Source organism: Larimichthys crocea, chromosome XI (genome assembly GCF_000972845.2).
Source record: "Larimichthys crocea isolate SSNF chromosome XI, L_crocea_2.0, whole genome shotgun sequence".
In the NCBI taxonomy this organism is placed as follows: domain Eukaryota; kingdom Metazoa; phylum Chordata; class Actinopteri; family Sciaenidae; genus Larimichthys; species Larimichthys crocea.
In genome coordinates this window covers 10,377,611-10,403,487 of record NC_040021.1, presented here as the reverse complement: position 1 = coordinate 10,403,487, position 25,877 = coordinate 10,377,611, and the positions used below count along the sequence as shown (strand labels likewise).

The following is a 25,877-nucleotide window of genomic DNA, read 5'->3' as shown; positions in this document are numbered from 1 at the left end:
CTCAGTGATTTCCAGCTGAGGACTGACTCTGCCCGTAAGGCCTAAAGCCTGTAGGTGGCAACAGTGGTGAAAAAGAGGTGATTTGTGTTAGCATCGCATCTGTAGTTTGGACTCCCTCCTGCTCTTGCTGTCTTCTCTCTTTCTTCCTTGCTCTGTCTCAGATATAAATAGACACACAATGACCTGATCAATCTCCTCAATCAAACATTGATCCCTCCCCTGCATCGCTGTTTGTCTGAATCAATCAAAATGTATTCATAATAGCGGCCATGTCAACGAACAGATCAGGTCGGGCTCCCTGGGGCAGGCTGCTGAAGTCCCTGATCTCATCTGTCTGACTTGGGATGTGGGCTTTACATGATTACTTCACTGCTTCTTACAGTATATACTGTTTATGTGTTGTGTACAGCAAGTCACCACATGAAATGAACATGATGACTCATTGAGATTTCTGCTGTTGGCACGTAGGAGTGCATCATGTTAACATGGATGTAGGGAGATTAAAGGATTTAGTGGTTTTTGCGATGTGTTTTTACAGTATGTTACTGTAGTTTTCTTCAAATTGATGGGCCACAACATATCGACCCAAATATTTACCATTGCAGCAGTGTTGTTGGGGCCAGAACCAGAATTGGGTCTTGTCTAAAATGCTATTAATGAGCTTTTTACAAATTTAGTCTACGTAGGAGAACATATTTATCTATGTTAGATGCGTACAGAAATTTAAGAGGATTCAAACCTGTTGTGTAACAGTAGTAGTGTAGTCTTTTTTTAGTGGTTTTGGACCAGCTAACGGACTGACACATGTCCAAAGAGCAATACAGACTCTACATCATTATGTAGTCTGTGTGTAAATCCAGATTAGCAGATGATAATTCTGCCGTGGGGGGGAGGGGATGTGATTTATAAACCAGCAAGGCCTCATTAAAAAGCAGGCATTGGGAATCTGGTAATGTGGCCCACAGCCCGGAGCGTATACACACTCCTACTGTACACGGAAATATATAGTTACGTGCACACTTAATCGTGAAGGAAAGATGTGAAAAACTGTTTCTAATCAGCTTTTTTCTTTCTGTCTTTCTCTCCTATGTGCCAACAATGATACGCTGATTTTCAGGTAAGTCAAATCTTTTGCTCTCTGATCCACATAACCTCTTTTTTATGTTGATCCCAGATCAGACCCACAAAAGAACCCTACAAAGCCTGTCAGGTCACACTCTTAGCCCGCATTACATCGCATTTACTTGTATTTCCCAGTAAAAAAACAGCTCTCTGACTTGCCCCACCCGCCTTTTCTGTATCATATTGTATGTATCCTATTACCTTTTGTATTATGCCATCTAATCCGTGAATGCTCTGACTCGATGGTGAAAAAGGGGAGGTGGAGGATGATTTCAGTTTATAAAGGGGATAAAGGTTTAGAGGGCTTATGTTGATAGGATGTACTGATGTTGTCCCAACACAATCCAGAGGTTAGAGATTATAATCCACATATACAGGAGCTGTGATGATGTCATGTAAAAAGAGCCGACCTTGTTCAGTCGCCTTGATCACAAATCCAGTGATGTTTTTCAGTTTATTAATCTATCTAAAGATAGGAGATAAAGTATATCTCTTATCTTATCAATCTGTTTCAACTTTGCCGTCTGGTAGGTTCAGATTTTTTCAATTCCATGTTCCTTCTTCTCGCGTGACAACCGTACAGTAAGTGTTACGTTTGACACAACACGTTTACTTCTTGTTTGTCATGTTTTTCAGTTTTATCTCACACTGACGCAGAGCTCGCAGTTGACAGTAACAACACGTTATGTCTGTTCTGCACCGGGTGCGATAGAAGACGTGCAGCACGCAGAGTTATTGACTGACGTTGAAGATAAGATATTGTCTAACATTGGGCCTTTGTGTACGAATAAAACACTATCATAGAGGGCTGAATCATGTCAAAGACTGTATTTTGGAGAGCGACAACAGTGGTCAGTTTGGAATGCCTCTGAATACAGTCTTTATATGCTGCAGTTACAGTACAACCGCCATTTAACCAGAGGACCCGTGTTGCCACGCAGTCCAGTGCGGACATGTCCTAAAGAAGACCTTCTTTTAAATCAGACTTACAATAATATAATACAAAATGGAGGCAATAATAAGTAGTATTAATTCTAATTAGAAAATTCTTTTAAAGTCTAATAACTAACAGATGAATAAATAAATATGTACTCACTTTACTGCTTTTAAAGCATGCTTGTAACAAAAAAAAAAAAGCTCTGGAATTTGGATGAGCGTTTGAAGCTTTTGAACCTTATTAGCAATATAATTAAATTAATTGTGTTTTGGAGTGATGACAGTCAAAATAAGCCAAGTTTCCTCCCAGACGGAGCACAGATTTTCAGAAAATCACATTTGTATGTTTCTATCCACTTTATTGATACGACTTGAATTGAATAAACGCACAAAATCAAGTTGATGGAAATATACTTATTGTCACTTACCTACTGTATATGCTGTAACTTTAATCGCCTGAATGATCCTCATTGAAGAAAACAAACAAAAACATGCTCTAAACACTTTAAAAATAGGCAACAAATTCCACCTCTGTGCGACTTTTACGACTTCAGCTCTGTAGAGCAGTGATTAGGCAGACCTCAAGAGTTTCTTCGGAGTCAAGGGTTTTATGGTGAAGGTTAAAGTTAAAGCCATTTTGGGGAATTCAGCGTCTAATTAAGGTGGAGGTTTGATGAAGTCAGATTTTATTGTCTGGTTAGATGGGTCCATTGAGGGATTTGTATGTGTTTTAACTGCTGATTATTTCCAGGGTTGTGTTTTTGTGGCATTTCATGCAGTCCTGCAGAGGGGCTCCATGTCACTCCCACCGTCACACTCATACACACTCATACACACTCATACACACTCATCATCTTGTAATTGGTGACATCTGGTCCAGGCAGAGGTGTCGCTGCCTGCAAGCCAATCTGGCATGGGATTAACATGTTCATAAAACACACACATTCACACACAAACACACTTACTCTGGTATTTCTGACTAACAAGGCCTGATAAAGAGACTTTCCATTAATCCCATGGCTATCATATATTATAAAATCCTATATAAAGGATTATAACCCGATGTGATGAGTAGTTTAAATGTCACTGTAAGCCCTTATAATGCTTTATGATGACATAAATTACAGCAGTAGTTGTGAGTAAGAACACAATAATTTGAGGTTAACTGCTACTGCAATTACTCTAACCATTATGCATGAAAGGTTACAGTGCAGTGAACATGATGAACATGGAGCCATCACACAGCTATATTCTGCATGTTGTTAAGCAGGTTTCTATAATACAGAATAAATATTAGCTGCAGAATAGAAGTCAATGCAAATGAAATGCAGCATCGAGTTTTCACCATAAATTTGTTGTGATTACGGATGTCACCAGGAGCGTGACTCCTCTGATTAGTGTTTAAAGGGCATGATAATTGATGAGTAATGAACGAAACTGCAACCTCGTAATAAGTCAAACTATTACCCTGTTTAATGAAGCTCGAGTGTCTTTTATATTTATGTCTCTTTATCTTTAAACTTTATCACCCTGAAAGCAGAGACCTACTGTGTTTTTGTGTGAGTGTTAGAGGAAGCCATTACGGATCCTCATTGGAAATCAATGGCATTTTGTATTCAGCCGTGTAGTGTGTGAGTAAGCTAAACTTTGAGTTGACACATTCATTGTCTGTCATCACTGCGTTTGGATTTTTGGAACCACACAGCCTCCATTAAAGGTTGCTTATGCTCCAGTGCTAATTGTGTATTGATTGGATATTTTTGTCCTGCTGTCCTTTTCAGGGTCTTTTTCTAAAAAAAATCTCTCCCTAGCTTCTGCATGATTTTTGATCTCTGCTTCTTTTGAGTTATATTATTTTGTCAGAATGTTTTAAGGGCACTGAAGCCCAGATCACTGTTCTTACATTAAGAACTCCTTCTGTCGTAGGCAAAATAGTATTTTGACTTTTCCACAGTCTGAGTGAGTCAGTGTTTCTGTCTCCCCTCTGTGTGATGCTTCTGCTAAATCAGAGCGGCAGACGTGGAAATTGTGGGATGCACCCAGCTTGTAGCGGCGTCTGATAACAAACAGTTGAAATGTGGGGATTAAAGCGATTATATTTGATCAGCGCACAATGGATCGGCTTCAACCCGGGGCCCCCTGCCTCCCTCTGAACTGCTGACTGCCCAGATTCTCTACAATCACAATCCTCGACGAGGCTGACGCTCAGTGTGCGATTGTGTAATTTGTTTTTAATTGCGCCTGCCCCAATAACATCATAGATCTTGTTCAAATTAATTTAAATACTATTTATTAGCTATATGCTTTTGGGTTAACTTCTGGCCTTAGAACAGTAATCATGGAGTGACAGCAGGTTCAGGAGTTTCAGATCGAGGCTCTGGCTCTCTACTTCTTAATACTAATGGGGGCGGAGAGATGGGGGGGTTTGTCAGCGTTGTGGAGAGACTTTAAGAGATGCAGAGAGAGAGAGAGAGAGAGAGAGAGAGGGGAAGCAGAGCGGGGGGGTCGCACAGCAGTTTCCTGCAGTGTAGAAGTTGGCTAGCCTCCACTCAGAGTGTGTGCATGTGTGTGTGTGAGGGGGGAAAAAGAGAGGGAGGGAGATGGCGAGAGAGTCAACAGGAGAGAGGAGTGTATGTGTCGGGATCTGTGTGTCTGTGTGTGAAGGCTTTGACCGACTAGGACTAGTAGAGCAACAGAGAGAGGGGGAGAGAGGAGGAGAGAGGAGGGCAAGGAAGAGGAAAATCAGGAAAGAGTGAAGACCAGAGAAAGAAACCACTGTTTGTTTCCTGCGGATAAATGGAGATATAGGTGAGGAGCTATGTTCTGTCTGAAAGGTAAGTGTGTGTGTGTGTGTTATATGTATATGTCTGCATCACCTCTGTATAAGTGTGGGACTTTCCCCTCAGACTTTCTGAGACAAAGAAAAGTTTGAACTTCATCTCTCTCCTCTGTGTGGAAAGTAATCTCTGTCACAGCGGCGTCCTCAACACAATATCCTTCCTCATGTGTTTTCCTTTAGTGAAGGAAACCCTCCTTTCTCTCTTTAATCATTCCTTCCTTTGTTCTTTTTTTCCTGTCTCTGACTTGTTCAGGTTTGCTGACTTTAATCCTACCTCTCCTTTTTTTCCCCCCCTCCTCTATCTATTTGCTTTGTAATCGCTCTTCTTCCCAGTTACACTCTGGCTCATTCTTTACTTTGGTGGAAGCGGTACTGATATAAAACCTCGCTATGCATGAGCTTTAAATTGATCAGAATTTGGTATATTTTAGCCGCGAAAAAAAGATACGTGCGCGTTTGTGTGTATGAGTGTGTTTTGTGCACAGTAACAGCTGGCAGAGCAGCAGTTGCTGGGCTGCTGCTGTCCTGCAGAGTGAGGCCATGTGTTGGCTATTACTTGACTGACCAGCTAAAGTGAGATAAAAGGTAAACTGGTTCATCTTTTACTGGAAGCCTCGTTTTGCACACTGTCGTTTCATCTCTTGTTGATATTACAGCATACTTTATGCTTTATGTATGACTTTGTATGTATGACTCAAGCTCTTTGCTTTGCACACAAACACTGACCTCACCATCAGTCATGTGTTACTGTGGGAGTTTTCAAATAGATGCTATGCCACTGTTAACACAAAGGAACACAGCAGAACTGATGCTGCATGTAGGAGTTTTTCTTCCATTTTTTTGGTCTCTTTTGTTGAGAAACACATGCTGCTGCACAGATGTGCGAACATGTTTACCTATCTTTCTCACTTCTATGATTCTGCATATCAAGAAAATGTGAACATTAATATAACAATGTTGCTCATTCCTGTAAGTATACGCCAGCTCTACACTGTTTGGTCTGGTTTGCACTTGTGTTCCCCAGCAACCAATAAGCCAGAATTGTATTGTACAAAATGAACTCTTCACATGCAGCGAATAAAATAATAAGATTTGTTGAAGATGTGCTCCAGGCGTTGCAATACATGCAATAAAACGAGGAACAAAATGGTGCTCAGCTGCGTCTTACTAAACTGCTCTTATCTCCGAAGTGACGAAATCATCCCTCTTGTGAGCTCCAAGAATTTTCTTCTCTTCTGTACCCTGTAGATTTATGGTTTTCGAGAAATGAGCTAATACAAACTGAAACACTGCAAGTATCCCAGTTCATCAGCTGTGCGCAGTGATTTATGTCAGTTACAGTTTCCACACTGTGTGACTCTGGTCAGATTTTGGTATATGGAGAGAAACAGATGTGGGAGTTGTGTTGGAGGAAAAAAAAAATCCTTTTTGTTAGATGAAGTCATTTTTAAACAAGATTTTCTGGTTTAACTTTGTATGTTTGACAAACCTAGTTGTATCGTAGGAGAAAGGGCTTTTCATTTATACATTTAAGAATTTACTTTGTTTAAGAGTTCACAAGCACCACTACCAGTTTGAGTTTCCTGCTTTCAGCTGACCCAAATACTGTGCACGCCAGTAGATTACAGTACTGTGCATTGGTTGCCAGTTACAGAATGTTTGCTTATGTTATGTTACGAGTTCGATCGCCAGCTCTGAGGCAGATGTGACACATACTGAGCCCATGTTCCTCCACATCCAGCTGTGGACAGAGTGGATTCTCATCTGTTTTGGCGACTCCCCCCTCCTCTCCTCTCCTCTCCTGCGGTAAAGCCTTGCATTTTAGTGTAAGCCCTTTGCTAGCCGCCCAGACCACTTGGTGTGGCTTTTGGTATGTTACATAAGTTATTTCTGCACTCCACTCCACTCCAGTAGAGTACGTTAAGGAGACATTAGATGGGGCTAAGTAGGGATTAGCTAGAGTGATTTTGGAAACCTCATCCTCACTCAAATTGGAGGTTTCCCGCAGTGGTGGGGGAATGGAAATGCAACATTTCTGTCAATCTTGGTGAACGTAACCCCTGTCGAGCAAACATATTGCAGAGATTTAATCCGACCTCCTTGTTGTGGGGTCAGTTAAGGGCAGCTCGGGCCATGTCCATCCTGGAAGAACAAGTCTTTGGCTGGGTGGAACTTCAGGCTCCAGTTTTCCCAGGTTTGTTTTCAACCACTCTGATGTTTGAGCGTTATAGCGGCTTCAGATGTTTTGGTTGCGGACAACAGTTGAGGGGGAATTGCAGATGTCCCGACACAACCAAACAGACATGCTTTGTTGATGAAGTATGCGCTTGGTTTGCATGGAGTAGCCTGAACCATCATCCAGTTTGAATAAGTTAAGTGTAATTAAGTCATCATGTGAAGCATTCTTAGTCTTATTGTCTCAGTCTTATAAAATTAATTCGTTTTTGGACTGTTTGGACTTTTTGGACCGACAAAACATTTGAAGGCATCACCTTAGACTAAGAACTTTTCATTTTTCACAATTTTCTCACATTACAGACTAAATGATGAATCGCTTAATCAAGTAAATATTGAACAGATAAATTCATAATGAGAATATTCATTTGTTACAGCCTGATAACTATTCTAGTATCAAATCAGGTCTATCTAACTAAACTTAACTAAATGTCCCAGTATTGTTCAGATGTGTTGGCACATGCTGGATCATGTTTTGAAAAAATGTCTTATTTAATAACTTAGTTTAACTAATAACAGTTTAATTGAGCTTTGACCAGGCAGATACTGGTTATACAGGGTTGTTTGTGAACATCTGTGTACGCTTACACCCCTGTGTGTGTGAATTGAATTCCAGGAATGTGTGTGTGTATGACTTCCACACACTCTCGGGAGGACAGCAGGAGCTCAGTGTGTTTTTTCTTCGGGCCGGCCGTGTTAGATTCGGCCTACAGGGCAGTGACCCACATAGCGATATGTCTAAACCTATATTTAACCTAAACTCCTTCATGGCATTTCACTCAGAATTCTCACCAGCTATATGTATATATGCTAGCTGAACACATCAGATCAGAGAGGCTGAAATTTTTTTTTATCTCTGTTATTATTAAAGCAGAAACGTTAGATTAGTTGCTTCAGTTCAACATCTCAACAGTTTACATCTAGCTCTAGTTAATAGTTAGTTTCAATATGTCCATATTGGCATTTTTGTTACCACATCAGCTTTCTATGATTAAACAAACATTTTGAGGAATCGTTAAGTTTTTTTTTTAGCAACCCCATCCAACCCCATTAAACTTCCTTGCTTGTTAACCAGTATAGTCCTTCAATAAACATCGCACCTGTGCTGTGTGTCTGAAGCGACCGTGACCCTTTAACCCAAAGCCTGACCCTCTACCTTCCCTCTGGCCTTGTGGGTAGTGGTGTTGATTGATGTTCTCACACTCAATGAAGCAGGCTCCTTATCTCCAGTTGAGAGGAGGAGACGAGTGAGGTAGACCGTAAAATAAGTGTCACTTAAACTTGTCGTATGTTTCTATTTACATTTTCTTTACATATTTAAGTTTTATGTGTTTCAGTTCAGTTGTATATTCGTATCGTGGACAAACTGTGATCAGTTTGCATTGAGCACTGCAAATAAAGTTTAAATGTCATGAATATGGGCTGATATAGGTCCTCAGTTTTAGGACATTAATTTAACTCTCTTATGCTGGGTGCTAGAAACTAATTAATTATTAGATTTGTATTAGCTAATTCACTTCATATCTAGCTTCTAACAATTTACCTGCAATGTTTAAGTAGATAATTTAACTTTAAGGTCAATATGAAGTACTCAAAATTTGACCTTAAAATGGCCTATGAATTAAGTCACTGTCTGCGTGATTATAGCGTGAGACAGGAATCTCAGAACGAAATGTTCACCGCTGTAATCAAGTAAACCTCTAAACCAGAAGAGGAGATTTCTGGTCCTGATATGTAAACAATAGATAGTAAAGGTCCAATCACCTCTGAATGGACTCAGTCGGGACTCCAGGGAGGCTTTTGTCTTCCAAAAAGAGTTTACAAAACAATGGATGAGAAGTTCAGAAAAGTTCAGAAACTTGTTGCAGTCAGTCAGAGGGACTTGCTGTATTTTTTAGCTTGAAATGAAGTTTCTGATGAGTTAAGCTGTGATGTTTCCAGGGACAATGCTGAAAAACTTTTGTTGTGGGTTTAAAAAGACAATAGCCGACTCCCTGTGGATGATGTGGGGATGACTTCCCCAGACAGAGGACTAACTCAGCGTGCAGGTGCTCCTCATGCTCCATTCAGACCTATGCGTATCCATGGTGACCATTGTCCCTTCTCCAAAGCCTTCCGCTTTGGCTTCCCCCACCCACAAACACACACACACACACACACACACACACACACACACACAAACACAAACACAAACACACACACAGTCTTAATAGGCACAGTTTATATGCATGTAAACACACATGCATTGATACATACACAACTTGCACTGTCACAACTTGAACTCAGCATGGATGTTGCATTGTTCAAGAATTGTTGCACACACACACACACACACACACACACACACACACACACATAACTCCTTACGAGTAATAATCCTCATTCATGGGCAGTGGGCTGTGAGAGTCTGACCGCCATGCATGCTGGGTTCTGGGCAAGACTTGAACATTCACCGCCAACTAGCACACACACCTATTTGTTCTGTGTGTGTGTGTGTGTGTGTTATTCACACACGACTGTCACCACCACAAACATACATGTTCTTTCTTGTAAAATGTCTATAATGTATGTTTGTCACAGTAAAACACCTCCTGTTATGATGTTATGATGCTGTTATGCATGACTGTACACCTCCTGATGTTGTTCCCTGTGTGAACTGTATGACCCACTGTGTCTGTGTCTTTATGGATTTTATGGCAACAACAGTGTTAAGTGCAATTTAGGCCAGGGTCAGAATCTTTTGGCCCAGACTATCTGTATCCACACAGTTGATATATATATATGTGTGTGTGTATGTGTGTGTGTGTGTGTGTGTGTGTGTGTGTGTGTGTGTGTGTGTGTGTGTGGTTGTGTGTGTGTTTGTAGTGGTTTTGGTTTTGTAATCAGTTTGTGTGTTGGCTGACTCACCATGCTGTGGTAATGATAACCATCAGTAATGGCTCTTTTAGCCGCTAGCTATCTGCTGAGGCTTTGGCAGGATAACAACACACACACGGACACACAGACACACACACACACACACACACACACACACAGCCTGTCCCGATTCTCCCAAAGTTTCAGTAGGTTTTTATGAATATACTTGGGCCACAACTGGAGATTATTTTCATTGTTGATTATTCTTCCAGCATTAAGGTTAAGTCTTCAGATGTCTTGCTTTGTCTGACTGACAGCTCCAAACCCAAATATATATTCAGTTTACAATGACAGAAAACTGAGAAAAAACTGCAAATCCTCACATTGGAGACGCTGAAACCAGATAAATGTTGGCATTTTTAAAAAATTATTATTTGTTTATCACAATAGTTGCTCATTATTTTTCTGTCAATCAACTAAACGACTAATTGTTTCAGCTTTGGATTATACTTTATAAAGTATTTGTGAGGATATACAGATGTCAGTCCAAACACACTTAGACTGACTGGCACAAAATGTTCATCACCACCAGAGGGAGACATTTGCTTCAGTATTCCCAAATAGTTTTTGGCTTCTTTTAATTTTTTTTTTTTCTTTTTGATCTCGTTTTTATTATTTTATTCTGGTGGTTGACCTTTTTATTTGTTAATGGGCCAACACTGTAGTACCCGGTTTTTAGTCCTGACTGACAGCCAAGCTGATAAAGAGTCATACACACTCTTTGACCTGGCAAGTTAGTCTGTTGTTTTTTTACCACTAGTAACAACTCTATCTACTCTACTCCTTGGTTTTTCATCTGTGTTTATCTCTTTGTTTGCTGCACATCTTTTTTTTTTTTTATCTTGTGTCAGGTATTACCTCAATCTGTGCCTCAATCTGTCCAATTAATTTCATCAGAGCTTTGAAACTTTGAAACCGTATTTTTTCCACTTCAAAGAATTAGGTCATGAATATTTTCATCTGGATCTCTATTCATGTTAACAGCAGTCAGGTGAGGATAAACCTGAGGCAGAAGGTTGATATTAACCCCACGTGAAGCTTTCCTTACACTCGAATTTGCGTCATCCAATTTAACCAGCTGACACACAACACGCCAGGTCTTCTTGAACTTCCACACATCTGAGCACTGGAGGTGTTGTAGTTAATTATCTACAGCCTGGTGTCCATCTGTGTTGTGTGCTGTGTGTGTGTCACAGTCAGAGGATAGGGCTGGAGGCTGGATAATCTGGGTTTACAGATTAGAACAGCAGCGTTGAGGAGCAGAGGAAAGAGGGAGGCGGTAGAGCTGAGAGGAGAGGAGAGGCTGCGTGGACAGTGTCGTTGCTTGGTCTCAGATAGGTGGAGAAAAATGCCGGAGGATGCTCTTAAACATTGCAAACATGTCTGAACATTGGAGGCACAATTTTTTTTAACCTCATATCTAATTTACCAAAATGAGGCGGTCACCATCTTTGACCATGAGCTGCTTTCTTGACTTTTTGTGGATCTTCATTTGCACAACTTGTGGCGATGCTTCTGGGTCGTAGCAAAGGAAAACATTCTATAACCACAGTTATTTGCAATGAGGCACTGCCCTTTGTTTTTTAAACCTCATTTTTGCATCTTCGGAGTATTTTCGAAAGTTCTTGTGGTCAGTTTAGGGTCCGAATTATTGTTATTGCAAGCTGCCGGGGTGTCTGCCAGACGTCCAACTGATAATCATGTAGGATTTTTAATAGCCTTATGCTGCAATAGTTCTGTGAAATATTTGTTCTGGAGTTAAATCTTGTAATCTAACACTGTGCACAGCCTTTCTTTGTCAGGCAAATCAATGCAAGTCAATAGGACCCCCTGAGAAAGGGAGAGGAAGGACAAAAACAGGAGGAGGAGAGAGAGGAGGAGACAGAGGGGGGATTGGGTCCCCTGTGGGTTGCAAAAACCTCCAAACCTCCGTCCCATCATCCCAGAGAGGGGGAGGCCTATTGAGAGTTTGGGAGCAAAGGGGGAGGTCTCATACACACCCTGAACAGTCACCCCTCCATCCCACCACCTCAAAGTGCTTGTTCAGAGAGAGAGGGTCGTGCAAGAAGGAGGAGGAGTTGGGGGTTTTGGTCCTGGATAGATCAGGGGAGGGTGGATGTTGTCAAGGGTGGGGGGTTTAGGTCTTAGCCGGGGATGATCACATACGTGCACTGCCTTTCCTCGGAGCCGGTGGTCAGCTGCTGGCACAGGGCCTGCTATGAGGACCCCCTTGGCGAGAAGCGAACTCTGTGCTCCTTCCAGCCCGCCAAGAAGATGGGGAACAGCCTCCAGTCCCAGGCCTTCCCCGGCCCCAGGCACGCTAGGCCAGAGGGCAGCCTGCGCAAACGTCTGCTTTCGGTGTCCAAGGTCCATCAGAGGCCGGACTCTCTCTGGACACCCAAACCACTGCTCGGACCAGTCGCCAAAGCCTCAGCGGATAAAACACAAAACTTCCAGGATGGCAAAGGTACAGACTAGAGAACGGGATATAGTCACTGTCATGAAGTTTGTTAGCTTGAAGTTGTAGAGTTGGAGCAAAGAACTGTTAGATTTTAACTGTTTTAGTGTCTTAATTGTGCCTCTGTACTCCAGACTGTTGTCAAGATTTGGCTCTTGTTTTGTTCCCTCTCATTTCAGCTGAAAGACAATATGATTATAGGGGTTCTTGCCTTCTACTTTAGAGCTGGACTCCCCAGGTAGCAGCTTCTGTGAGCCTCTTAGTAAGACTTAACATGATACCACATTGCTGTTTTGCTACAGTACTGATTGTGGTATTTGCCTTGGCTGGGAAACAGACTCCTGCTTTAGAGTGAGCTAAGTTACCTGAACTATTGGTGGGAATTAATTCTATGCTGTATGTCACAGTTCCAGAGAGTCACGACACATACAGTGGAAGCTTTTCCCAAGCTGGGCTTTGTCTCTTCTTATTAGGTGATTTCCATCGCCCTGTAACGGAGTGATCTGTGCCGTCTGTCCTTGTGCGTGCAAGTCTCCATCCTTACATGTATGTGTATGTGTGTCGCACTGGGCGTCACGTGTGGCATCAGTGCAGATCGTGGCTTTGTGACCTCGGAGACCTCTGGCCTTTGGTGTGGTGATGGGGGTCTTCCAGGCAAGAACTGGACGACCCTCAGAGAAAAAGGCTTTCATGGATATTGCCACAAATGCTTTAATACGTGACCTGTCATGTAGCACATATTTGCATTGTCTGTCATATCTCCATGTTTGTGTAGAGATGATATAAAGTCTGGTTCATTATATGCATATTTAATGGCTTCATTACCGTGCTTGGACGTGTGTGTTTGCAGACGCATTTATTCGCTCATGCCTTTCTCTGCAATCGCTCAATGAATCTACGCCCCTGGTTCATGCTCGCATTCAAGCCCATGCTTCACTCTCTCTTGAGACAGTAGGGCATCATCACTCCCCTGGGTGGGCACCCCTGGGAACAAGACACAATAGCTAGCAGCTGGAGGTGATGGGTCGGGCCTGAAGGGAAGTGAAACAGAGCTGACGGTATCGGGGTGATGGGGTGACTGGGTTACAGAGGTGACCCACTTTCACCTCTGCCACTGCATAAAGGAGCCATCAGGGAGATATGAGAGAGTGCTGAGGGATCTGTCACATGATCATTATTTAGTAACAAGGATACTCATGTGGTATAACACTACTAAAGAGTGCCAAATATAAAGCAAGTTAACCAGAAAAAAGCACGGCTAAGATACTTTTTCTTTGCATTAAAACTTTCTGTAACTTGTTTTCTGTTGTTCTTGTTATCCCATATTAAGTCTTCATCTATCCATCCACTTTCCAATGTCTTTCTGCATGTATGGCTACCTAAAATGGAATCGCTTCTTCCTGTGCGATTAATGTAACAATATGCTGCCAGACGAGTGCGGCCCGTCCTCACGCCGTCTTTAGCTAACACGCCGTGACAGCTCAAGATGTCGGCACCATGGGTACATTATTGTCTGGGCTCTGTAGGATGAATCAACCTCCCCAGTCGCTCTGTATTCATGCACTGCTGAACAGACGACCCTCAAACACGCTCACTTTTTTTTTTTTTGAGTTTGGCCAATACGTCCCTTTGTGTGCGTTTGTTTTCAGTATGCATGTGCTTGTTTCTGTCATGCCTTGAGTTTACCTTCCGGTCTTCTATCTGATTCTTTACATAAATCTTCACCTCGTTTTCTTTTCATCTGCTTTTCCATTTTATTTTATATCAGTTTAGTGGTGAAGCAGGTGTTCAGGACCCCCCCCCTCCATAATCCCTCGGTGGGAAGGCAGGTTCAGCTATCGACCAACAGCTCCCAGAGGAAGAGCACCTGAGGGAGGCCAAGCTCGTAGTAACTAGATGAGGCCAAATGAAATGGATTGGCTGCATTTATGGGGGGAGGCACTGCTGAAAATCAGTTAGGGTAATATAATTGTGGTGGTGGGCCTCAGGAGGGGTTCGGTCTTGGCCTCAGCTCTTTGTCGTCGTCTTCACTTTGCTGTTTCATTCACAACAAACATAGCTACAGTTCCTATCTCTTCAGGGCGATACAAACCTGGACAGTTGGGCCACAATTGTCAAAGTTGCAGGTTAATTTCTCTTTATAGCCACCCTGTATTAAAAAATGTATGCTGTCGTGGCACTGTAGGTAGGATGTTAGATGAAAGCTCCAGTAAATTGCAAAAGAGGAGTTTAAAATAGCCTCTATTTATCTATTCATTCGTTCTCAAAAGGATTTGAGACCAGAGACAAATTAGAAACAAGCTTTTAAGGTTGTTTCTCTTCTCCTTCTGTCCCCTCTCTTAAACCAGTCTAGTTACTCTAAACCATGTTTCTCACTGTGTGCAGAAAACCTCCAGTCAAAGCAGCTCGTCTTTTTCTCTTACTCAGGGATTTTCGAGTTTGAGGTGAAACTCCATTCATAACAACACAATGAGACGTGTTAGTCACCCATTCAAGACTCACATCTACACTCATGCACACTCCAAACATAGATGAGTAAAGACAAGTACACCCTTAGTCCTGAATGTGCATGAAACTCTCCCCTCCCTCCAATTGTAAGTTGGAGGTGGCAGAACAATGGAGGAGAGAGCATGACACACTGCTTAATGAGATGGAGAAAAGACGAGGATTTCTCACACACACACACACACACTCACACACTTTCGGGAATTAGGGGGTCAGAGGGTTGCTCTGGGTCATTCAACTGTAAAATGGGTTAAGGCTCTGTTTTCCTTCAAAGCAACTCTGTGTCTGCCTCAGTCTCCCGCTCGATGTTCCTCTCTTTCATCGATTAAGTCTTTAACCCTGTTTGTGTCCGTGTGAATGAGTGCGTGTCTGCTCGTTTTTCTTCTTTCTTTTACATTCGGCCAAATTTAAAAGCTGTAACAGTCCCATCTTCATCCTCTTGTGTATATCTCTTTAAACATTCATTTATTTAGGAGATGGAGGATGTGAAGGATAATCAGTGGGTAATAGCTAGCTGTGTATCTAACAGATGGAGACCTCTCAGCTTGTTAAAGGCCTAATAGGTAAAGGCTGGCTAGTGATTGGATAAACAGGTGCTCCTCCATCATGTGTGACCAACGACTAATGAAGTCATCACTGACAAACACTGGGAGGTAATTGAGTTTTGTGGGGCTCTGTCCTCGTTGGTTTCCATAGATTCTATGTGTTTGCCTTTTATTTTTAACCTTTGCTGCTTAGTTTTTATTGCTGTGGAGTTGGCGGCACTTTTTTCATTGTGTGGCACTTCTTAAATGATTAATATTTCTATATAAAAGATTCTATAATTTGAAATTGCTGCTGTTTAAGACCAGCAGTCCAAAACCTGAATCTATCTAAGTTTACTGTCCTCACAGCCAAACCTCACGTTAGAAGCTAAAATCGCAGAATATTTAGCATTTCTGTTTTAAAATCACTGGAACGATCGATCGATGAACACATTTCTCTCTGTTAATGTCTTTTGTACAATGAGAAGGAACAAAAACATACCTGACAGCGCTGCTTGCCTGCTTTTTTGAAGCTCAGAATGCGTTTTGCTTGAAGCATTTTGTGTAAATAAAGTTTATATAATAAGATTTTAATAAGCCATATGTTCAAAATGTCTTTATGCCCCATAATATATCATGTAATTTGTCAAGTGTAATCAAAATATGGCAAACACCCAAAGGCTGTTTAGTAAAACAGGTGGAATTTTGTCCTTTAGTTTAGAAGCTGGACTCAAGCTCGTGTTTGGATTTTCCAGGGTTTTGTTTTTTGGTGTGTGTGTGTGGTTTGATTGACAAATTGTTTTGATGGGTAATCTGGTCAGATTAATAGTGTGCCTCTGGCCTCAGCTGGCTTTTAATTTGGGCGACTGGAGGAGAAAAGAGTGAGTCAGAGTGAACAGTATTAATTTCAGGAGGGATCAGGTGTAAGGAACCCCCCACAGCCCCATGTGTGTACAATTGAGTTTTACTTAATGGCTTGATTATGACATCAGGATATAACAGCCGGACAATCACTTGAATCTACAGAGACATTTATCTTCCCATTGACCAAATGTGTCAAACACAATTGTGGATTTAATAATAACATACCAAGAAATGTGCTTCTGTTTTCTTTCAGGGTATATTTCCTCTTGTTTCTTACTCTTGTTTCTTTCTTTGTGTCTTTATTTCTGTCAATGAACTCAATGAACGTAATGAACTCAACATTTACGGCTGTATGTCCAGTGCGTTCTTCTACCCCTGCTTCCTGTTGACAAAGGGAGCCTCCTGGAGGTCGGGTCAGTGTATTGCACTGTATGGCACCCAGTTTCTGGAAGAACAAGATGAAGAAAGCTCTTTGATTAGACGCCATGTGCAGATCTTTAACTAGTGGATCTTTTTGGTTCCTGGTTGCTCCTCTTGTGAAGAAAAGATCGTAGGTAACACTGTGCAGTCAAAATAAGTATGTACAGCATGTAAGAGGCATAAAGGTATATGTGTGTATAATTATTGAGGTGAGGTGTCACCTTTTTGGTTCAATGCAATCAGTAACCTATATACTATATTTAGACTATATGATTGATGGTGAGGTGTGTGTGTGTGTGTGTGTGTGTGCTTTCTTGTATTCTTCTGTGATAAAGAACTGTTTTCATGCGCACAGACAAAAAGCAGTGTATTTGTCCAGTGTACAAAAGAAGGAGTCATAATTAAACTCTTCTGCAGTGGAAAAACAATTCCATAATGAACGGGTTTGTCTTTACTCCCATAATGCCAACAGACAGAAAACAAATGCGATTTCAAGTCTTAATCTGGCCCGTGTTTGCTCCAGCAATAGCCTTTGCCCTCTCCTTTAACGCCAGTCAGTTCAACACTGGTCTTGTTGTTAGTAATTGAAAAATTTAATTGTGCCCATAGTGCAGGATAAGTGCGTTTAAGCACTCGGTGGCTGCGCCAACCTCAGTCACAGCTCATTTCTTTAATGAGCGCTGCTATTAGAAGGAGCTTTTTTCCACCTCATGCTGCTTCAAGTCTGGTCCTCTGAGGTTTCTGGCCCTGTTTGCCCTACTGACCAGTCTGCTCTCTGTCTGCACGCATCGGTACATTCCTGCCTTCGACTGTATGGTTCACAAAAAGAACATTTAACCGAGGAAAATTACCTCTAAACTTCTCAAAGAAAAGGTAGCTTTCATTTATTACAGTAAACTATCTGAAAAATAATCAGCAACAACAAAACACTGATAAATGTTTACATTTTTTGATGCATGGTTAAATTTGATCATTTCAAAGAAATAAGAATATTTTAAGTCGTTTATTGTGCCCAGTCATAGCTTTACAAGCCACCACTGCAGTGCACTGTCTGTTACTTTTACTGACATCATCTAATCCGTCTCATCTTTTATCTCTCTAACTCTCATCAACCACAGACCCCCTCACTACTCAACCATGTACCCCAGCCCCAGTGTCCCTCTTCCTGCCTTCTCCTCAGCTCCAGGCTCCTTTATGTCCCAATCAGCTGGAGCTTCCATTAAGCCTCAGAAAGCAAAGCCAAGCCTCTGAAAAGCTCATGTTCCCCCCATTGAGGCTGATTGTAAAAGAAGAGAGAAGTGAGTGAGTGAGGGAGAGAGGGGGGAGAAAGTGATTTTAAGAGCCTCTTTAAATCTGTCTTGCTAATGAGTTGTCCTCACCATGGCAACGTCTCTTTTTGGAGGACTTTCCACTCCACGTGCGTCGATGGATTACGGTTAAAGACAAAAAAAGGGAGGGAAATTGCAGAGAAAGGGAAGCTACAGTCATTTTCTCTGTTTGAAAAACCACAGCGGCAAACAGCCTCGTGACAGTTTTATTCTAATTTTGTTTGTTTATAGAAGAAGCTACATTCCCAGACTGTTGTTAACCTTCTTAACCAGGATGGCACTGGAAAATCACACAATTACACTTGTGTAGTTGTTGCTCCTTTTCACCACAGGGTGGCGTTATAATACAGACAAGCAGAAGGACTCGTTCAGTAAATGACACTTCACTGCTTAGAGTTCATCACCCGTAAATCATCCATTTTAGCCAATATAGAAATTAGAGCACACATAAAAACACTTTAGTGTGTGAGACAAACCTGATCAGATTATGGTAATTACTAAATAAAATTACTTTCCCGTGGATTAATTGCCCATCAGACAGAACACATTCATGTATACACACCAGAAAGAGACACATGAGGTGTCACAAGGAATTTAATTTGGAGTAATGGCGGTCTTAAATTTGGGGTGTATTTGATCAGGGAGCTAGTCTAGTTTCCCCCCGGGGCCCATTAGGAGGGCATGCTCGCTGCATCCAAGAGAGGTCTGCTCTCTCTATTAAGGCCTCCACCCCTTCATTATTGCTTAGCTGGGTTGAGGCACGGGGAGAGGGAGGGGGTGGTTTATTAAAGAAGGAAGGGGGAGGAGGAGGAGGAGACAGCAAGGGGAGGGGTTGGGTAGATTTTGGGGGTCCTGCTTTTTTTCCCAGACGAGGTCTCAACACAGGATTATCAATGAAAGAAGCGAGGCTTAGCACATGCATGTGTGCGCACACACACACACACATACACACACTTACTTGCATCCCTGTTTGATAGGCCAGATGTGTGCGTACACATGTGTGTGTTTTTACATGATACCGAGCCACATCATAAGCCTGTCCTGAGACATATTTAACCCCATCAGGGATTACAAGTGCATCATGGCTGCATTACTACAATGTGACATTCATGTGTAGTAATTCTGACGATAACAATTATGAAACAATTATAGTTTTGATCTGGACACTGAGCTCTGTCGGCGTCCAAGACCTCTATCAGTATATTACATCCGAATGATGATATACTGTTTACTGTTTATCACTCTTGTAAACAATGGCTCAGTGGCATCGGAATTTATGATTAGGTGGAAATGGTTAGTCTGCCAAGATAATATAATATATGACGTTTGACGTTTATTACTCGTTCTTTTGCTCCTATAATTGTTTATTGCCTTTGTTTGTTCTGTGCGAAGTCCATGTGGGCTTGAAAAATAAATGTACTTCCTCGTACGAGTGTTATTAGTATAATCTCTATGATTCTACAAAATTCCTATACAAGGCTACTTTTTCTAAGTCATTCAAGTGTTGTGTGTTGTTGAGGATGTAGTTCACTTCATTTCAGTTAACACTCAGCTACCAGAGAGGAGTTATAAACTGGATCGATGTTAAAGGCCTGATGAACAGAGCCAGCCTCGCACTTTAAATCTATTGGTTAATTAATAACAGTAATCAATGCCAGCCACCAGAATTTTCATCCAAATTCAAATCCAACCTCCTGATTTGTGCCCCTACCTCGAGGCTGATTGTCTTGTTCACTTCCTATATTTGTGCTCATTGGTTTAATTTCTGGTTTTAGATTGGATGGTTTGGTGTTGCACCCTCCTCCCCACATGACCTACTGTTACTAATTAGAAGCGAGGTACAATGTGGGAAATGGGTCAAACGGCATAGTGTCAATTTTTCTCCAGTGGTGGATGAACTGTAGATAAACATATACGCACACATTGTAGTTTGTGCGGCTTTAACCCACTTCCCATTGGTATCAGTGTGTCGGCACTCGCACACACAGTCGGCTTTCCTCGCTGTGATGCAGGCTCGCCCCAGGTGGCTTGTTGCTTGCTTTGTGCCCTTGAGCTACCGAAGGCACTTAACCTAAATTAGCTCAGTCTGCCTCTGTGCCTCTGTGTCTAAATCAGACAGGACCCGCTCGTCCTCAGCATGAGCTGAGCACGAGGGTAAGCCGTAAGCAGAAGTGACACACCGCTGTATACTCAAGTTATTGTGTACAGAAGCATAAAGTAAGGAACATTTATCACCTCACCTCAGGTTTTTTTTTCACCCGGCTGATGTGTTTTGCAGGTGATTGGAAATTAAACTTGTGCTGTTGGTTTGTTGGTAAATCACTCTTGATTGGAGTGTCAGCTAAGTGCCTTCAGCGTGAAATATTGGCGCTAATGAATCATACTGTAAAAGCAAATAAAGTAATATTCCATCTGCTACCTTGATATCCCAGTGTGGACGTTATTCACAGCCACACTTTTAATTAAGTTTATGTGTGGGGCTTGAAAGTCTGCAGAAACACACACACTCAAAGTGAAAACAGTGGACAACCCCAAGGTTAGCACTCTATAGTGTGTCGTATGTGTGAAGTTAATTACAAAATTGGATTAATGACTGTGTGCTACTATGATTCAAATATAGGAGGGAGGAAAACCATCCACACACACGCACACACTGAGGCCCTTAGGAGAGAAGAGCCAACAGCCGTGGTGTTGAAATGTAGGTCAGAAAACCAGTGTGTCAGCCAACATGTGCTGGCATCCCTATGTGGATGGTGTATGTGCATAATAAGCTGTGTGCGATTACATGCTTGTAAGCATATCTACTATAGGCACATGCACATGTATTGTCTTGTAACCTATATGTGCACGAGTGTGTGTGTCAATAGCAGAAACACACAGGGGTGCAGTGAAGCTAGACCTCCTTTAAGGTATAGACTGTAATGTGTGATTAGGTCTGTTGTCTGAATGTAGTAGACTGTAGAAGAAGCTGCAGGCACACATTCACACATGAACAATAACGTGTACATACACATGCACGTACAGAGTGATGTCAGCCTGCTGTAATGCACAGAGCACACTTAGGCCTTGTGGTTATTGATGTGTAGGATCCTCAGAGGGTTCACTAGAGAGCGTGAAGGACCAGGAGTCAATATGAGCGTAGACAGTTTGGCTGGATGGTAATGGCATATAATGTAGTCTCAGGGCTACCAGGGGTCTGTCTTTATGTTACACTAGCAGTGGCTGGATGGAGCTTTCCACTGGGAAATTATTATATGATAGCATGTCAGACATGTGTAACACCTACATAGTCAGAACAGGAGCAGCTTTGTTGAATAATTGAAAAATGAATGCTAAGAAAACTGCTGAATTGATTTTTTTTTTTCAGCCAAGGTCAACACTGAATGACTTACCTGTCTGCTGTCCAGCCACAATGCTGTTCAGCTGCGACACAACACAAAATTGTTTCAAAATTCCTTTCAAATACTTGGAAAACATGCACTGTTGTCCTGCCAACTTATAAACTTTGCTGATTCCAGCAGGGGGCCTGTTTCAGGTTCTTATTGTGTTGCCAACTTCAGGGGTGGCGGTGACAGACCAGCGAGGTTAAATTGCATTCGATTTAAAGCTCTGTTGCCGGAGGGAAATGGACGGTTAGCTACAAATCCATCGTGACGGGGGGACATAAAATGCGTCAAGTTAGCAAACAAAACTGCCACCCTCTCTTGAAGGCACCAAAAACTCAGACGTTACAAATCAGCCCGCTCGTAAAATAACAGCGTTTTAACGCCCAGTTGAGGGGCATTTTCATTGTAAGAGTGACCTCTCTTTTTATTTTTGGGCTGTAAAACTTTGCTTGTTCAATGAATGTATAGGAAGGACTTGCACGCCTCCTTGTCAGTTGGTGCGCTTCCAGCTGTTTTAACTATTAGTTTACCTTGTCTTTGTTTTAAGGCTTTTGCTTTTGGCATGCTGAGGTACAAAGTCATGCACAACAATGTTTTCAGCACAGCTTCGACTCTAATGCTGTCTTGTCTGTCCTCGTTCTCAAACAGAGATACATATATCCACTATCTGTTCTCTCTGTCTGTCTTTCTCTTTCATCCTGGCTTGAATTTCAAAGGGGGTCGGTAAGGGAGCAACCGGGTCAGATGCCAGGGGAGAGAAAATTAGGCATGACGGCCAAGCCTGCTGGGCCTTTGTGTATGTTTGTGGGGATAATATCTGTTTTTATTGAGTGTCTACCTATGGTTGTTTTGCACTCACACTCCATCTAGGCTATCTCTCTCCTCGCTTCATCTGTTCTCCTGCCCTCCACCCCAGACTTTTCTCTCCCAGCTGCCTTTATCTCCTCTCTCTCCCTCTCTTTTGTTCGTCTAAACGCTGCCTTTTCTATCCTGCCTCGCATCGCCACTCAGCAAAATGGCCCTCCCTCTGCCACATCAAAGAATCTTTAAACATTTTGTGAATGCAAAAAAAAAAAAGACACAAAGAAAAAGACTGGAAGCAAAGTCTTTGTGCAAAGTTTTGCGTTTGATACTATCTCCATTTTTCCCCCCACATTCGTATTGTGCTTCCCATTTCAAAGACATTTCTCTGGTTCACACACATGTCACGCCACGTGAAGAACAACTAGAACATAAAACAGCAAATATACATGTGCCACATCAATGATGGGATATGCACATACATATGCTTGTGAAACATGAAAACACACACAAGGATCAGAGGTTGATCATGTTAGTGACGGTGTGTGTGCATGCCCAGGGCGTAGTTTGTGGGGTGTCACCCAGGACTTGAAGGGTTTTTCTCATGGATCACAAAGAAGCCTATAGAGGGAGGGGCCCCGCTAGCCTTTCATGGAGAAGAATAACCCAGCGTACACACAGGCACACTCACAAAATGCAGCGTTTTTTATTGCATTGAAATAAAATCCTTTTTTTTCTATTTTGGTGTAAAATGCACGCACAGTGAACTGTGGACTGGATTGTACCTCGCTAAATCTCCACCACACACACAAAAACCTTCGACTAAATCAAGTTGTGAGCCACTACCGTAGCTTTCTGTCATACATCTGACCTCTGTAACCTCCGCCGTATTCAGCATGCAATCATGCAAATACGCTGCCGATGGGGCCCATTCAAGACCACCAAAAACAAAAAGCCTTGTTGTGGCCATTGACTTTCTGGCGAACACACAGGAGTTTGCTGTCCGCATTGACGACAGTCGGTTGAACCGACTCGTAGAATAAAGAAAGCGTTGTTGGTTTAGCTGTGTGTCTCGAGGTCGTTATGTATCTGTGTTTCTGTCTTAATGTTTATGCGCACACAGTCACTAATTGAGGGCAGCTATGGGATGTGACAGAGTGTGTGTGAATGTATAGGCTTGTGTGTGATGGAATCCCAGCTGCTTCAATAGAGTAGGTCAGACGGAAACACCAGAAGGGGTTAGGGGGAGGAAGAAAGACCGGCATTACCCAGAAACCTCTGTCTGCTGAACAGACAGAGAGAGTTTGGTGTCAGAGAAAGGTCATTAGAAAGTCCCGGAGCTTTATGTGTTTGTGATGCGCGGGAACTTCACCCCGTGCTAAAATCATTAGTCCCAGAAAAACAGTTATCACAGCTTGTTTACACAGCCCAGCCTCTCCGTCACTTTGGTTTCAGTGTCTGTTTGTGCAGTGTATCTTATGTTTGAGAGAGAGTTGTGTTTATTCAGGAGTGGGTTTGAAGTTTAACTGCCTTTTAATGAGCGCCGCAGGGAGTTGTTTCCTTATTATCCACGTCTACGTTCACATGAACTGTCATTACGGTTTATCAGCATCATGATAACGCTGTTTTTATTAGGCGCTGTAGAAACTTTATATACTGTAAAGTTTGCTTCACTCTTTCCTTATAGATTATTCATGCCCTACTCTACATCTCAGGGAAGACCAGAGCGATCTGGTTTCCATTGACCCCCGGCGCTGAGCGTTCATTCACAGACATGTAGGGATGAAAGAAAGGGGGGAACGGATGAGAGAGCGAGAGTATGTCGCTCTGCATGTTATAAATTATAGATTTTCATTCACAGAAAAGGAGAGAAGGGGCAGATGAAAGAGAAATATGTATTTATTTATTCAGTTTTCATTTTCAGGGCGCATTTCCTGTTTGAGCCAAACTCTTTAGATTCTAGTAGTTTTTAATAATTTATGCATTTTTACACATCTATCTATCTATCTATCTATCTATCTAGACATAATATACAATCTCACAAGACTTTTTGGTTACTTGAATTGAGAATTAAAATACTGATGCTGCACAGATCCAATAAGGAATTTAGTTTCTTGCTAAAAGGCATCCCATTCATTCATTCATTCACGTTAACATGTATTTTTGTTGACTAAGTCTAAGTTCATGGATTCAAACCAGCGAACAGTGAAGTTTTTTACGCATGTTCATGTATGAAACAAATACTTTTTCTCTGTTTTCCTCCCCTCGTATTCTCCTGCTTATCTCCACCAGGTTTTCTACCTGTTAAGGGGAAGGTGTGCAAGGTCAGAGTCTGAACAAAAGCATGCAGAAAAAGAAAGAGATGAGAGGGGGGGAGTAAAATCAATACAGGCTAGATTACATTAGCAGCCATGCAAGCGTTGATGTCTAAAAGAAAGAGAGGTGAAGAAGAGGAAGAAAATTGGGGATGGAGAGAGATTTGACATTAGTGGATCAGGTAGAGTTAGAGAGGCGATCAGCTTATCTCTCTCTTCTTAAGTCCAATTAGAAAAATGAAAGCTGTGACCTGCCAGAAGAAGAGAGAGATGTGTAAATCTGTTTAAAAGCCAGGTTCAGGCACTCTGGGAATTTGACCGGATGTTTGATAGACTATGATATTGAACGCGAGGGAGATATGTGTGATTTGAGGATTGATAACTAGGGCTGCAGGGAATTGTAGTTAAATCAGTCTGAGAATGTGAGAGAGTTTGTGGAGCTAATTCCCTCTGCCAGGTTGACGTGGAAATCCAAATGAGGTGTGAAAACTGGAAGGCGAAGATGAAGAAAGGAGGAGCAGTGATAGGAGGAAGAGCAGGAGCCTCTCATCAATCTCGTTCCTTTTATTATCACTCTGCCACATTCACCCTTGAGTCTTAATAACGTATGGTGCAACCAAGACTTGTTAATTATTCACATCACCCGTCTAGTTTCTCCTTCTTTCTTCCGAAGGTCACCACCTTTTCACGTGTACACGCTGCTGGTTCTTTATCAAAACGAGATGATCTGTCTTACCGCCGGCCTTGATGCTAATGAACGTGTTGAGATTTCGTTCGAATGTTGACAATTGCTTGACAATGTCATTAGTTTAATCACCAATTTAAATAATAAAATGGCTACAAACCCAGCCAATTTACGACAGCTGTACTCACCTCAAAGAGGAATAAAAGAATATTATTTGCACACAGTTACTGTCATGAATTTCTATGAATTATTTAGAGCTGTGACAATTCTTGTTCATTTGTATCATTTAAGACATTTTTCAAGTAAAAATCTGCTTTTTTGTGAAAGAAATTTGAATATCTTTTGGTTTTAGACCAAATAAGACGTCGCCTATATAGAAATTTGTGATTTTTTAAAAAAATGAATGAGAATAAGCATTAATTGCAGTCCTAGTATGTCATTTTAGGTTGTAAAGAGTTAAGAAAACGCTAATATTTCCTCAGCTTAGGTGATCAAATTTGTTAATTACATAACCTTGGGCTAATATAACTAGGACTGCTTATT

General features: G+C 41.8%; 1 protein-coding gene across 9 annotated transcripts in view; it reads left to right on the top strand.

The window, feature by feature from the left end:
- Positions 1-25,877, top strand: part of nhsl1b (NHS-like 1b) — a 100,685-nt gene that overhangs the window by 47,578 nt on the left and 27,230 nt on the right. For 3 of the 9 annotated variants that reach the window (XM_027283924.1, XM_027283927.1, XM_027283923.1), the window contains one exon: positions 17,938-18,117. The exons of 4 other annotated variants lie outside the window; for them this stretch is intronic. In XM_027283924.1, coding sequence (XP_027139725.1) covers positions 17,938-18,117 — 180 coding nt within the window. Of the gene's footprint in view, positions 1-4,809; positions 4,893-12,124; positions 12,516-17,937; positions 18,118-25,877 lie in introns of those variants that run through there. 2 more of the 9 variants (XM_027283935.1, XM_027283926.1) reach the window with 2 other exon arrangements.